The sequence below is a fragment of the Spinacia oleracea genome, chromosome 4 (genome assembly GCF_020520425.1).
Source record: "Spinacia oleracea cultivar Varoflay chromosome 4, BTI_SOV_V1, whole genome shotgun sequence".
NCBI classification, from domain to species: Eukaryota; Viridiplantae; Streptophyta; class Magnoliopsida; order Caryophyllales; family Amaranthaceae; genus Spinacia; species Spinacia oleracea.
The window spans coordinates 137,032,393-137,048,454 of NC_079490.1; the positions used below are offsets into that span (position 1 = coordinate 137,032,393).

General features: G+C 38.4%; 1 protein-coding gene across 2 annotated transcripts; it reads left to right on the forward strand.

Moving 5' to 3' along the window:
* The first annotated feature begins 4,753 nt into the window (after window positions 1-4,753).
* On the forward strand, window positions 4,754-15,382 carry LOC110775472 (tRNA (guanine(37)-N1)-methyltransferase 1). 2 transcript variants are annotated; one of them, XR_008918462.1, is made up of 9 exons: window positions 4,754-5,790; window positions 6,356-6,454; window positions 8,949-9,068; window positions 9,151-9,317; window positions 11,128-11,198; window positions 11,895-12,037; window positions 14,083-14,191; window positions 14,377-14,562; window positions 14,871-14,928. XR_008918462.1 is itself a non-coding variant. In XM_021980076.2 (9 exons), the coding sequence occupies exons 1-9, from the start codon at window positions 4,912-4,914 to the stop codon at window positions 15,249-15,251; spliced, it is 1,848 nt and encodes a 615-aa protein (XP_021835768.1). In that variant the 5' UTR covers window positions 4,757-4,911; the 3' UTR covers window positions 15,252-15,382. The 2 variants fall into 2 exon arrangements, 1 of the variants encoding a protein (XP_021835768.1); XM_021980076.2 differs by lacking the exon at window positions 14,377-14,562 and adding an exon at window positions 15,105-15,382 and having other exon boundaries at window positions 4,757-5,790; window positions 14,871-14,983.
* The last annotated feature ends 680 nt before the right edge of the window (window positions 15,383-16,062 follow it).

A 16,062-nucleotide genomic window follows, 5' to 3' on the forward strand; every position in this document is an offset into this window, starting at 1 on the left:
TTAAATATTGTTCGTATCGGAAATAGATTCCGGAAATGGAAATTTAATCGGAAGCGTATCGTACGAATTAGCATCGGACGAGGCCTGCCGGACGAAGGCCCAGCACGAAGCCAGGCCATCGCCCAGCAAGCACGCACGCCACAGCCCAGCGCGCACAAGGCCGCGCATGCGTGGGCCGCGCTGCGTGGGCTGCTGCTCGCATGCGTGGGCAGCCCTTGTGGCTGCCGTGTATGTGTGAGTTTGAGCTCATGCGAGATTCCTGAATCTGCAAGAGTCAGTGTATGATTAAATGTCTATTCCTATTGGATAAATTGATTAAGTAGAATTCATGTAGAATTCTAATTCCAATTAATTCGCATCCTACTAGGATTACGATTCCTTTTCCATAACTCTATAAATAAAGGCCTAGGGGTCATAATTTATACACAAGTTTCAAAGTATTCAAAAGTGAGGTTTTTGAGAGAAAATTCAAACACCCATCTTGCCCCAAAAGTGCCGAATTTTCTGAGTACCTTAAGGGCGATTCTAGTTGGTCAATCTTAAGGCGGATCCGGACGTGCTGTGGACTTTCTACGGAGGGACGACACTTGGAGTCCTAAAAGACTTGTTCTTGTTCGGTTCGGGCGCAGCTAGGGAAGGCACGCAACAAAGAGTATGCATCTAATTATGCTATATGATTATGTGTAAATAATATGTTTCCTGGGTTAATGGTTGTTTCCGCATGATCTATGTAAATGTCATATGTATCATAACCTAACAAGGAGATGATTTTAGAGACTCTTTTCAAAGCCAAATTCCGACAGAAGCCCACATCCAAACTGACAGAACAACCAAGAAGTTTGACCCCATTACACGGGAGAGAGATGTTTATTGAAAAAACACCCTCCACCCTACCTCTAGGATCCTCCACGGGCCATAAAAGTTCACTCTTGTCCACATTCAGGAACAAACCATGAGTCGACCCATCAATCCTGATGATGTCAAGCTCCTTGGCAACCATAAGGGTATCTCCAACAATAGTACCATCATTGAGATACCAAGCCTGAATGGCAAAATGGTTTTTTTTGTTTTTTTTAAAAATTATTATTATTATTATTATTTATTATTATTATTATTATTATTATTATTATTTTATAAATCACGTGTAAACACATTACATAAAGTTGGATGGAAGTCTAGAAACAAGTTGTGCTCCCACCCCTTTCTGAATGCAATTATTATTTTATAAATCACGTGTAAACACATTACATAAAGTTGGATGGAAGTCTAGAAACAAGTTGTGCTCCCACCCCTTTCTGAATGCAAAATCTCAATCTATGAAAAATAAAGGTCCCACTCTTAACATTGTTGGAGTGACTAATAGAGAGAGACTTGATACGTGAAAGTGTATCCAAGGCCTCCTTATCAAACTCCGCGAATGTAGAGAACGCAAATGGGATGAACTTGTATCTGTTGTCCTCACTTTTGGACGAGTACTTCTTCTTTTTCTTCTCAATAGCATTGTGCAAGGCCACTCCGGGAGCCTAAGAACTCACACCCACACCTGCAAAGGGAGAGATGTCAGTCACATCCAAACATGCATCTTTACTCTGGAACCAATTAAATAGTAAAAGGTCAGCAGGTCTAAGGTCCTTCCCAACCTCTGAGAGGACACCCATTGGAGCCTCCTTGCGGACCACAATCCCAACTTTGGAACAAATATCAACAAGAACATCACGCCACCAAATTATGCCTGAACTTCACCCCCACTTCACTAGAACAGTGGACAACATGATCTCCCCATTGGTCCATCCTAGGAGCCTTGCAACTCGGGCAGAGACTACCTTCCGAGAACAACGGTACCGTGAGCCTATAGCACAACACGGAGCGAAATTGACGATGGTTTATCCTTTGCCCCAAGCCATCAATAGGTATGGTGAACAGAGAATCTTGTGCATGCGGGACACAGATACAATTGAGAACAACAACCTGTCTTGCGCTTAGCATGTACCGAGCAACGAGGTTTTTCTCAATGACACCAAAGTAGCACTTTGCCAGAGTTTTCATTATTCGGGGGGCAGAAGAGCCAATGGTGAAGGAGAGAGCATCAATGTTGCAAAAATCATTGAAATCATCAAGAGCATGTTGAAAAAAAGGACCGGAGGAGACAATACATGTCTTTGACAGAATCTTGGCCTGCAGTGTGCTCGTATGCAGGCGTGAAGCATGAAAAGCATAACGGGTTACATCCCCTGCAGAAAGGATGCCAAGACCGCCCAACTTGATTGGGAGAGTGGCGAGCCGCCATTGCCAGTCACCGAACCCCAGCCCTGAAGCAGTGACATCTTCTCCAATGAGATGCGTAACGCCATATCGAACTGAACCGCATCCAAGAAAGACAAAGGGGAGCAAGTTCTCAAAGCATAGGTCAATTTCGCAACCCCAACACAATTGCGAAGAAGAAGGAGTTCACATTGGGGATCATTGAGTCTGCTCACTGCCTCCATTAAGGCGATGGTTTTAGAGAACCTTCGCAAAGCCAAATCCCGAGAGAAGGCCACATCCAAACTAACTGAACCACCAAGAAGTTTGACACCATTACGCGGGCGGGAAATATTTATTGGAAAAACACCCTCCACCCTACCTCTAGGTAGGGGTGTGCGTAAATTGCCCGTGTCCTGAATCCGGTTCGGAATCGGACCTGAACTGTCCGGTCCGGTCCAGACCGGTGGATTTAGGACCGGACACCGGTCTTAAAAAATTTAAGATTCCGGATTCCGGATTCCGGACCGAACCAGACAAAAATCGGGAAAACCGGTTTAGACCAGAAATCCGGATTTTGAAAATAATAAATAATAAAAGTATGAGAAAAATCATACCAAGTACGAGAAGTAGTACGTAAGCCGCCACCATACCAATATACCATTACCCAAATATTCCTTTTTTCTCTCTCTTCACCTATTCTCTCTTACCCAGTTACATCTTCCTTCTCTTTTCTCTCTCCTTCTCCCCCATTGTAATTGAGACCCACAACCAGTCAACCAGCCATCCAAGAAAGTTTAACTAAGATGTGTGAATTCATTACCTTGGAGTTGGTCGAAAATTAGAGGCATGCGCAACAAATGGTTACAATTTCCGGCACACAATTGCAATATCTAAAGAAATTAAAGTTCTTAAACAGTCATAGTTCCAGAATCTTGAAGCTTCAGATGTACGGAGTATAGTGTTTACCCAATTGAATTATTATTGAAGGTGATAGTTTCAATTAGGCCGTTTCAATTATACAACCGTTGAATCTTGTTGAGGGGAGAAATTTCAAATTTATTGTTAAGAATTAATGTTTTTATTTAACCTGTAATTTTAGATCTTGCTATACTCCTCCGAGTGAGATTTGATTACCTCATCTTAAATTTTCTAGGTTTGAAGTTTCCAATAGTCTAATTTTGATTTTTTCAAAAAAATAAATTTAGAAATATGCAGTTTCAAAATTTTCGGTTTACCGGTCTAGAACTGGATTGACCCGAAATAATCAGGTCCGGACCGGACATGATCAAAATTATTTCGGTCCGGTCTCCGGGCGTAGAAAAGTAGACATTCCGATTTCGGACTATTCCGGATCCGGTCCTGACCGGGCCGGTTCTGGACCGGTGCACAGTCCTACCTCTAGGATCTTCCACAGGCCAGAAGAGTTCAGTCTTGTCCACATTCAGGAATAGACCACGAGTCGGTCCATCAGTCCTGATGATGTCAAGTGCCTTGGCAACCATATGGGTATCTCCAACAATGGTACCATCATCGAGATACCAAGCTTGAAGGGCAAGCTCACAAGAATGATTAATGGACTGAACCAAAGGATCCAAAGCTAGGGAGAACAACAAAGGGCCTAGAGGATCACCTTGTTGAGCCCCTTGGCAAGACCAAAGGATAGGGTCATCATAATAGAGCCTAGCAGGCTGAGAATAGCAGAACTCAACCCATGGAGCAATAGAAGGGCACCACAACCTAGTTTCTTGAAGCATGACACTCATGTCGACAAGGTTGAAAGCATTTTTAAAATCCACCAAAAGCGTAGAAATCCCAACCTCACTACCCTTAGACTCAATGAGCCTGTTCACATAATGCAGAATAGCCTCACAGCCACCGGGAACACCGACGCCAAACTGAAAATCCTGCAAATAATTATTCATAAAATTTCCAACAGACGAAGAAGCAACCTTAGAAACCAACCTCCTCCACACAGTGCCCTTATTATTATTGTTATTATTATTGGAGGGGTAGACATTAAAATGGAAAAATGGTATTTTTCTGCTCTAAATGCGGGCGTTTTTATATTAGCTAACACGAGCTTCGAATAATGATACACTATTTCTAACTTTAAAAGTAAGAAAAAGTGGGCCTTTTTCCATGGATCCAGGGTTGGTGCTCTGACTATACGAGTCTAATTCAATAGGGTACAACTAAAAGATAGAAGAAATACTTCGTAATATTGAATGTCCAATTCTATAACATGGAGTACTTTCTAGTTTCTAGTGAGCACTCGATTCTAAAGTTGATTCCGTTGAGATCCCAATAACTAAGATAACGACTAGTGAGTCCAGAATCCAAAAGATTAAGTGTCGAGATTTGTTATGAACAATACAAAATTCATATTGAAAATGGTACTCACATTAGCACATTGCCCAATTTCGATTGCTAGTCGGGTACTCGGATCCTCACCGGTACCCAGCTTGAAACCGGATGCCCGATGTTCTTTTTATCAGCCCCCGTTCCCCGCCCCATATGAGTCATATGACTGTAGGACTGTAGTGGCCTTGGCCCTTGCGGCCTTGCCTTTCTTATCCGTTGAACACTGTTTTCCCGGGCAACTCAATTCTTCTGGGAACTGGAATTGATGAACCCAGTATCATTTGCTAATGTGTAGAGTATGTGGTAATGTTCACCAACAAATTGATGCTTCTGCGCTATCACTCTCATTTTCTTACTCCTCCCAAATTCTCCCCCAAATTCCTCTCTTCCCCCTCTTCTTTCTTTCTCCGCCGCATCGCCACCGCTGCAATTCCATCTCACTCTCTCTCCTCCACCTCCTACGGCCCTTCTCTTCAAAAGGGCACTCTTCCCTTAAACCCCCATCAAAACCCTTTTCTAAATGCCGCTAATAATCCACCCCAACAAACCCAAATCCCCGAAAATGGTGGCGACACCCTGTTTGAGGAGGATCAGTTTACGCGGGTGTTCGAGATTGCTGCTATCCGGGTTCCTTCGGAGAGATGTTTCGAGTTAGAGGGCAGGCTGCGAGGACACTTGCTTAATTGGCCGAGGATTTCGAACATTGCCAGGGTTCCTGGAGATGAAATTGATGGGGAAATTCAAGAGTTGTTGATGGGGAAGCAGGGGTTACTGGTAAAGGATGAAGATGGGGTTGCTGTGGCGGTGAGCCGGAGGGTTTATGGGAAAGCTGAAGGGGATGGGGAAGAATTGAGTGGGGTTTTGTATAGGGATAAGCTTGCTAAGGAGTTTAATGCTAGGGGTTTTGTCAAGTTTAGGAATTTGGCTAAGATTTCGAGGCCTAATAAAAAGAAGGAGAGACGAACGGAGGGGAAGACCCGCGTTGAGGTGGGGAAGGAGGGGAGGGGTAAGAGGAAGAGTGTCATGGTGGAGGTTGTGGAGGAGAGTGAAAATTTGGGTGTTGATTTGAGTGGATTGTTAGGGGATGAGTTTAAAGGAAGGGAGTGGAAAGGGTCTACTAGGTTGTTGCTTTTGGATGAGACTTATGCTGGGAAGAAATTTGATGAGCTTCCTGAAGCTGTTAAGGTGAGAACTCACCACTCTTTTGGTTGCCACTGCAAGTCGGATCGTTCTGCTTCGTAATGGCCTGAGTGAACAATTCCTACTCAAATTATTTATATGGTTATAAATCTGTAACATATAAATTGGCACACCATTAGCTCAACAGATCATAGGATAATGAAGGATAGAAAGAACATGGAGCTGTTCTGCTTATATTAGAAATGCGATTTTTGTTTTGTTTTGTAAATGATGTGTCTTATATAGTGGAAACTGGAAAGTAGACTATTTTTGACTAAATGCATATGCCAGTAATTCGATAAGAACTCCTTATTGATTGGTATTCGTCTTTCCTGTTGATATCAATCTCAAGAGCCTATTGTCTTTTTGCTAAAGCATGATCCTTAGATTTGTGATTGCCTAATGGGAGAAGTTATTTAATTTGCATCCTCCAATATCAAATTCAGTGCCTTGTTTGTTCTGTTGAGATTTCTTTCAGTTTCGAGAGAACTTTAATTTGAAGAACATCTTACTTGTGCATTATGATTCTTGTACAAGTTCTTTTGCTTAATATTTCTAATCTTTTTTTCAGGCAGCTTTTACGGAAGGTTCAAGTGAGGCTACAAAGTCAAGCTGCGAGTTAGTAAGGTGCAATTTAACCTTGTTGTATGATTACTGGTCAAATGAAGAGGTACCTAAGCATTGTCTTTAAAGTTGTGCCATAGTTCTTGTCTCCATGTCCTTGTCCAGTGTTTCCTAATTCTTTAATCACCCCACGAACCACGAACCGAAAAGGCTAATTATAACATGAAAATGGTACAATTTTGGTTTAACTTAGCAACGTAGGTAGCGAATTTATCCATCTCATACTAGCAAATTAGATAACGGTGTTCTTGTCTCTAATTATCTTTTGTATGTCAAGTTTTCTTTGAGTTATGCAACCTATTTGTTACTCCCTCCGTCCCTTAATACTCACACCGGTTTGACCCGTGCGGAGTTTAAGACACTTGAATTAACTTATTAATTTAATGGGTGTTAGTTGACAGTGAGATATTTTTTTAATATAGTTAGTGAAAAATGTGTTAGGGTGGGGACTGGGGGTGGGGGGTGTGAATTTTTAAATGATTTTTTGTAGGGAGTAGGGGTGTAGGTGGGTTAGTAGGTAAGTGTGAGAAATAATATAATATTGGTAAAAAAAATTCATTTATAGAAGCGGTGCAAGTATTAAGGGATGGCCCGGAAAGGAAAGCGGTTCGAGTATTAAGGGACGGAGGGAGTACTTGCCTCGAAATGGGATCACAACTTGTCATGTTTTAGTCCTCGGGAAGATTCAATAATACACGATTCAGTAACCGCAGAGAAAAGGTCTAGTGGAAGCAAAACAAACAAACAATTACATGAACAAACTAAGATGACCATTGATATGCGTGGAAAACACTCCTCTTTAACACGTAAGGGATAAAACCACCAATGTCACTAATCAATTCAATTTTTTATTTTTTTATTTTTTTATTTTATTAACATACTCTGTGAACTACATCCCTGTCCATCTCAAGAAAACTAAGAAGCTTCCTAACAAAACAAAACAATGATCTGAAGTTCCTTTTATAAAGAGGTTGGGATTTATTTCTACTCCAAGTAGGTTACACTCCGTATTTTTAGACTCTTTCTAGATCTAGAATACAATAAGTAGTAGGACATTAATATACATTTCTATAATATTAACAATGACATAGAAAACATACTTTCTAGAGACCTAAACAAAACTAGAATAATGAAGTAGACAAAAACACGCAAAAACCAGGAAGCACCAGGCCACAGTCACGGTGCTGCTGTGTGCCATGATCCAAGTAGTTGTATGGTTGACACAGACCCACGGCATTCAAATACTTCTATGTGTCCTCTGGCCTACCATCATGTTGAGGTTTTGGGTTTGCACACTTGACAATATTCAAGTATTTTTGTAAGGAGAGTTGGCACTGCAAATGCCTATTGTGGTAGGTAACTTGTAAATTGTTGGAAGATTGTTTTGCAACCTGGAAACTAGGAGGATTGACTTTCAAATGGACAATCTCAGTTTTGGGGTAAATTGGCAAGTTTTAGTTTAAATTTGTAATGAACTGGAATTTTGGGCTGAAAATTAAAGGAGGAAGAAGATGAACATTTGCATTAAAAGCTGGAAATTACAGAAAATTAAAGGATATTTAAGCTTTCAGGAGGCTCGATCTCTCCCAAATACACAGGAAAGAAATGGAACACATTCTTTGCAAATTTTCCTCTTCTTCAATCTCCACAAGTTATAGAGGGTCTGATAACTCCCTTCCCCTCTTTCTCTTCTGAATAACTCCCTTGCTTCCTCTTCACGCTAATTCTAACAAATTAGATATGTACTACCAAATTCCCAATAGTACCCCTCCCTTTTACCCAATGCACAAAATGTAATACTCCTTTTAGTGGACGTGTTTAACTTTAATTAGTCTATGTGGGAATTTTCTGATCCTGTAAACATTAGGTTAATGTCTGAAGATCTAATTGTGTGATTTTCTGGATGGTTGAGGTTAGGTCTTGTTCTACCTGAACCATTGGAACTCGGATATTTTCATTTTCAACACGAAGGCGAAACTAGGTTATTTGCACCACTTTAAATTCCCACAACAGAGTCAATCCATTCACTTTTATTCTTTAATGTACCAAAATATCTTCAGTTTGTCGTTATTGGGGCTATTGGGTGCTATTTTGACTCTCAGTTTTCCTATTCCATGATTCTGGGATACTCTAGTTTGGGCAATCTGGCCTTTTCCTGTTCTTTCTGTGTGTGTGCGCGCGCGGCGTGCGTGTGCCTCTCTGTGTCTGTGTGGGTTTAATACTACTGATCTGAATCAGTAAAATCTGAATCAGTATAGATGTATCGAATCTTTGGGGATAGTTGATAAAGTCAACTCATACAGTACGTTTAGTTTTGAAGTATTAGCTGTTTGATAGAAGATCAGTTTTTAGCTCTTGCAATTATATGACTCTGAGCTTTTATGAAGGACATTTTTACTTGGCGTCAAAGCTATGTTTCTGTGCTACATTATGAGAAGGAGCCTGTCCTTTCTCCAAAAATTCATCTGATTTTACAGTGAGCGTGTTTCATGTTTGTTAGTTGATACTAAGTGTAAGTAATAAGATTTTCTCCCCTGCAGGTCTTGAGGGCCTTGTTGCCAAAGGATATGACTATTCCTTCTGCTTTTGAAACTGTTGGGCATATTGCACACCTGAACTTAAAAGATGAATATTTACCGTACAAGAAGGTTATTGCAAAGGTGATCACTGGGGATGTAAACTTATCATTGTCTGTTTTGTGTTCTTGCATCCTACTGAGCAAAAAATAGTTTTTGGCTTCAGGTAGTTCTGGACAAAAATAAACCAAAGATTCAAACGGTTGTAAATAAAATTGAAGCCATCAGTAACGACTACAGAACAATGGAGCTAGAGGTTCTAGCTGGAAATCATTCCCTTGTTACCATTCTTAGCGAGAATGGGTTACGTTTCCAAATCGACCTTGCGAAAGTGTATGCATTCTGCTCCTGGCGTTTACATTAAAATAATCATAGTTGTTTACTTATGATATATGCAATTCCATAAATCATCTGGGTTCTGCTCAATACAGCTTTCTATAATACGCCTTTTTTGTACCTACCAGTCTACCACTGCTTATCTTGCATTTTTATGTCTATTTATGTTTCTGCCTTCTTCTATTGAGTATCTGAAGATACCAGTTATATTTGCGATTGGCAGATGATTGTGCTCCAAGATATAGTAGTCCTTTCCCTCCGCAACATCTTCATACTGATTTTTTGCAGGGCTTATTAGATTGAAATTTTTTCTCATCCGCTTGAGTTTCCTTATTAGCTGGAGGAAATAAACTTTGAATATTCTTTTTTAGTGACACCTGGTTATTATGGAAAAATACTGATGAGCTTTTCTACGGATTTTTACCAAAATGTTTAATAAATCATCACAGATAGTCTTACAGTCATCATACCGGCTAGGCGGCTACAGTAGTGTAGTCCTCTTCAATTTGTCCGAGTGTAGTTCATTCGTTGAGCTTGGTTGAGGGCAACTTGTGTGAACTGTTTCTTTTTGTGAAGAAAAAAAATGAATCTTTGACTGTAGATTCTGTCCACATTTCATCTGGAAGCTGATTTACAGGTTACTCCTTTGGCCTGTATTTTGTCTGTCTGTCTGTCTGTCCCATTTCAATGCATACTCTCAGCCCCAACTCCGAAAAAGGTTTTCCACCTTGGAACTCCCAAAGAGTAATTTTTGTTTTTGAGGCAGTTCTAAAGTTTGTAATATTGTAATGAAACTCTACCGTAAATTCAGTGGGGTTAAATTGCCATGATTTAAAGAGCCGGACAAGGCAACAAGCTACTTGGATAGTTAAAACTTGCTGTAAAAATGAAAGGTTAACTTTGTTGCAAAACCAAGTCATTTGGCCTGGCCTGTTTGAATCTGTGGTCTAATGAATCTTCTGCCTTTGTGAATTTTTAGCTATTTGCTTCAGCCACTCATGATATGTTAACTCAAACTATTTTTTAACTCAAACTATTTTTTAACTCATGATATGCACGTTTATATGTTTTAATCAAATCTACATAATAGTGTATGCTGATATAGAAGTTAGAAGTTAGAAGTTGAGGGGACAATGAACTAATCAATTTATTCTGCCATTGACAAAATAGGATGTTATGAATGTAAATAACATTAATGAAAAATACAGAGAGAGTCATGCATTCTTCTTGTTCTTAAAAGTAAAATTAGGATTATCAAGTGTAAATCAATTAACCAACAACAACCAAGCCTTAGTCCCAAAAGAAATTAATTAACAAAAGAAAAAGATAGAAAATCTAAGAGTGTAAACGCGGAGAGCAAATCATTATGTTTTAAAATATTAGTATAGATATGTTGTCAAAGTTCAAATACCCAGAAATAGTACTCGCTCCATTCTTAAATGTTGGTCTTCTTTCCCTATTGAGTTGTTTTTGTTAGTCCCTTTCGAATCTGTCTTTATTAGTCCAACATTTATCTTCACCAGTATACCCTTATAAATATCTAAATTGTCCACTTGTTACTCCCAAGTAAACTTTTATCCCCGTTACACCCCTTAATTATTTCTCTCTCCTACCCACATGGTTAAATTCTATTGAGATTCATGTGACAAATGTACTTATGTTGGATTGTCTAAAATTCCAAAAGGGCCTAACATTCAAGAACGGAGGGAATAACTTTTTTTACTTGCTAACTAGAATTGATATATTCCTACTCAGAAAGGTGGGTTGATATGTTCATAGAAGTGATACCTTGTTTGATACAATGCAGCTACTGGAATTCCAGGTTATCAACTGAAAGGCAGAGGCTCATTAGTTGCTTCACAAGTGAAGATGTATTGTGTATGTCACTTCACATTGGTAGTTTTTGTATATATCTTATGCAGTTTTATTGCTGTCATTTTTAGTATGTTTTTATTCTCTTATGGGCAAAATATTTCACCTCTGCTATTATAACAGTATTACTTGCATCTATTTCGATATTTCTTGTACTGAGTTGTATGTATATCTATCATTATGCTTCTGAATTCGCCTGTTATGAATACCTTAATGCATCTAGTCCATTTATAGGCTAATTCTGGAGATCAAAGAAAATCTAGAGTACAATTTCAGGTTGCCATTTGAAGTCCTTTCCTGCACATTTTCATGAAATGAATACACATAAGAGTAAAGAAGACTAATACATCCGATTTCCATTTTGTAGTTATTTTATTGATATCTTGCTTGTTCATTGCAGCTGTGCCCTTGAAATTACTGTCACAAATAAAATGAAAATTGCCTGTTTCTCTGAATTCTGAGCATTTTGCACCACATCTTATGAGGAATTTCCTGTATCTGATAGGTAGGAATCGTAGGATGCTGTAGCAATATGATCTTGTTTGACCTTCATTGGTAATAAGACAAATGAGAAATCGCCAATAGTCAGATTCCATGTTTTTGGATGATACTTTTATTTTTAAGCGTTTTCTATCTGGAAAAGGTGCCCAACAAAAAAAGCACTTACAGCGAAGAACCAATTTTCTCATTTCCAAATTACAGGTGATGTTTTCTCTGGGGTTGGTCCAATAGCTATATCTGCAGCAAAGAAAGTGAAACGTGTATATGCAAATGATCTGAATCCTTATGCCGTCGATTATCTGGAAAGAAACACTGTCCTCAACAAGCTTGAGAGGAAAATTAAGGTAAAGCAACAAAACTCTTAGCAAGTTAGCATACTCCTCTCCTCCCCTGGCTTCTTTGCATATTATTCACAAAAAAACTGTGGATCTGAGATTTGGGAAATCAAAACGTGACTCTTTTAGAGTGAAAATTGTATTTCTCTGGGATGTGCCTGTCCTGTTAAGCGTTGACCATGTGGGATGTTCCTATCCTGTTGACCATCTGGAATGAGCCTACCTTATCCATTAGACATGCAAACCTGTGGGGATTGTTGCATCTGAGCACCATAGCTTCCCCTTGTGGGCCGACAAGCAATTCACCAGGTATGATACGGGTAGATATCCAAGTGTCAGGCACATTAACGGTGTGTTTGGATAACAATATAGAAGGGAAAGGAAGGGAAAGGAAAGAGGTGGAAGGGGAGGGGAAAGAAAGGGAAGGGGAAAGAAAGGGAGGGGAAAAGTAAGCTCCATTTCCCCTCCAAATCTTTCCAATTTGGTGGGATGATGTTTAGTAAAGAGGGAGGGAAAGTGGATCCCTTCCTTGCCCCATCCTTCTGTCAAAACAAGGGAGCTTGTATCCCTCTCTTTCCCTTTCCTCCGTTTCTCTCCATTTCCTCCTATCCAAACAAAGTGTTAGGCTCAAATTTTTGGACTTTGAGACATTTTCCTGAAATTGGGCACAGGCGGGGATCTGGGGACAAGGCATTCATGAAAACATATTCTCATATCTAAGACTTTTGCTTCTGCTTTACATGTTACAAATACATGTACACACATTAGGTTAACTTGTTTGGTAGTACTTTTTAAATAATGATCTCAAGTTCTCAATCCCATTTGTGAGCATGTATCACATAAGTTTCTCTTAGATTGAGATGCCTTTGTAAAAATCTAAGTGTCGGGGTAAGGATTCTATACCCTTATCAGAATTTGAGTGTCTAACACAGGTACGTAAGATAATTTGTTGAAGTTAGAACAAGAAAGTAATATGCAATTTCTGAGCTTCTAAGCTATATTAGTTGTGTGAAACACTTCAGCCATGTGTCACCTTCTCTAAACATGACAAGGCGCCACATCAACAATGACATGGAGGATGTGTTTTTGCTATATTGATAGACAAAATGTTTTTGTTAGGGTTCGAAGTTTCGAACATGAAACCAACAAGAAATATAATAGAAAGCTTACCATCTTAGCTATACTATTATTTATGTCTTTTAACTCTATTTAAATATATTTAGGTGGGATAGTGTAAGTGTATTTATACTATATTTTCACATGGTTTATGTTATTAATTTTCTAATTTCACCACATAGTAATTGCAAAAAAAATTAATTTTGCTACCATTATTGAAAATGGTTTTGAATAATGACTGCATTTTTAATTTGTCCATTTTCTATATAGAACACGTTTTTTCATTAATTAGTCAACGATTGTGTTAGCATATGTGGATCATAACATATACCCCAAAAATTTATAGATATTAGAAATGACTTTCAAATATTAACAACCCAAAAAGGGAAGAACACTATTACTTAAAATTGATACGTACTACATACATTACATCACATCCAAATAAAATAAACAATCCCCGGAAAGTTATTAAAAAAAAGTTCAAACTCGCATTCGCAACACATGTAAACAATGCGTAAAAATTTCGTATATTTTCCAACATTGTAACCGGGGGATTGCCCGGGCACACACTAGTTTTGATCTAAAAAACAAAGTATTATAACTCAACTAGTGGCTTTGTATTTGAAAATGTTCTCCAATCTGTTACTGTTATGTCTGTTAATACTTAATATTACTACTATTGTGATAACAAATTTTTCTCTTTAAATGCTATTAACAGCTGGATACTCTTCTACCTGAATACCTGATGATCTGATATCGTGAATGTTTCTTATCTTTGTTCATATTTTTATAGCCAGGGTATGGTCTCCAGTAGCATGCTTTATTTTGATATTTTCTTCAAATATTGGACCAAGTCATTTTTTTCTTTCCAGAAGAGCATTGTGCTTCATATGTGTACTACTCAAGGAAAACTTTTCTAATTTATTTTTTTTGTTTAGGTATATAACATGGATGGTAGAAGATTTATTGAGGCTATATTCTCGAGCGAAAGCCATTCCGTTACACAAGTTGTCATGAATTTGCCAAATGACGCTGCGGAGTTTCTAGGTCTGTTCTTCGATACACTGATCTCTGTTTAAGTTATTTCCACATTTATTTGATGTGCTGATACTCTGATAGTGATAACATATCCCAACAAAAAAAATTATTCGAGTAGAAGAAACTATAGTTCAAGAAATTATTTGACAAAATATCTACCTGCCTTAGAGGTCCATACATTGTTATTGTCACAGGGAAATGGCAGCACGAGACATATTGATCTTATAAGGTGAATGGAAAAGGGGGACATAGAACAGAGGAAGTTCAAAGGAAAAGATTGCTGCAGCGGGAGTGATAAACATTAAACATGCATGTACTTTGGGTTTTGTGTGGGGCTATCATGGGATCCAATCTTTAAATTAAGATTCAAGTAATATAAAGTAAGAACCAGGGAGTGATGTGAATCTGAATGTTCAACAGCTACAAGAACAAATTAAAACTAATCTATGTAAATCAGGCCCTGTATTCCGACTGGGCTGACATAGTAAAGTTAAGAAAAGCTATGTGGAGAAGTCGAACTGCTCACTATAACCCTAGCCATGATGTTGCATTCTATTTGTTTATTTTTATCCGATTATATTTCTGCTTAGATCAAACGTCCACCTTCTGCTTTTAGACTTTACAATCATCTTACATAATGAAGTGGCTTATGCAGTAACGCTTTGCTCTTGTACTTACTATATTACAGATGCATTTCGTGGGATTTTCAGAAACAAACCTAGGAATACAAAAGTGACCTTGCCGATGATCCATGTTTACGGATTCTCGAAGGCTGAAGATCCAGAGTTTGATTTCCATGAGGTTTGACTCTCACCTGTAGCCAAACATCTACTTTGACTTGGTGTCTTCAGAAAAAATAAAAAATAAAACAGATCGTTTTTCTTAATGAATATGTTTTTCTTAATCCAACATGACAATACAGCGGTTAAGAGTCGCTTTAGAAGAGGCTGCAGTTGCTGTTGAAATGCGCCGTGTTCGCGCTGTTGCACCAGGAAAATGGATGTTGTGCGCCTCGTTTGTACTTCCTGAGAAGGTGGCTTTTAGCAAGCCCAACGTAGACTGTAAATAATAATTGTCTAAAGCTTGATTGTAGGTTAGTTTAATGTTTTCTCCACTCTGTATAACCCCTTAATTAAGTGTATTTTTAGTTGTATACACAATTGCAATACTAAAAGAAAACTGAGAAAGTTTCTATGGTCATTTGAGCACCATTGTCTCTTTAGTCATTACTTATTGTTGGTACCCCTCGTCTCCTGAGATCACGTGGATTTGTGTCTTCTTGCAAACATTATAAGCACCATTTTCCAGCCTCCTTAGGTTGGAGGGTTATACTGATAATGAATTGACAAATTAAATACTACTCCGTATGCTTCTATTTGTTTTCCCGGAAAACATTTTCAAAAAAAAATAATTTTCTATAGAAAACAATTTTTAAGAGGAAATAGTTTTCCCTTATTTGTTTCGTTACAAGACAAAGTTCTAAAGAAAAAGAACTTAGAAATGGGAATGACTCAAATTAGATATGGGTAGGAGGAGTGAAAATTTTTAAGGGACTAGACAAAAAAATGTGGCATTTTTTCTTTTTAAAAGAAATTTTGTTTTTCCTCCACTAATGAAAAATTATTTTCCAACCTTAACAAAAGAAAATAGAAAAATCATTTCCAAAAATGTGATTTCATAAGTAATTTTATGCTCAATCATCCAGAAAGGAGATTATAGTCAATCATTCAAGCTTCAAGTATGGATACAAGATACGAACTCATACAAGTTATACCACATACACATATGAAATCATGAGAAAGTAATATTTCCCAAGCAAAATTTTATATGATGTAGACTAATAATGACCTAATAATTCTTGGAGTCGTGATATGACTTTT

Excerpts from the sequence above, each read along its gene's own strand:
- LOC110775472 (XM_021980076.2), top strand. The coding sequence starts at position 4,912 with ATGTTCACCAACAAATTGATGCTTCTGCGCTATCACTCTCATTTTCTT. Across the intron at positions 11,199-11,894 it reads CACAAGTGAAGATGTATTGT|GTGATGTTTTCTCTGGGGTT; the intron begins GTATGTCACTTC and ends TCCAAATTACAG. Across the intron at positions 14,984-15,104 it reads CAGAGTTTGATTTCCATGAG|CGGTTAAGAGTCGCTTTAGA; the intron begins GTTTGACTCTCA and ends ATGACAATACAG.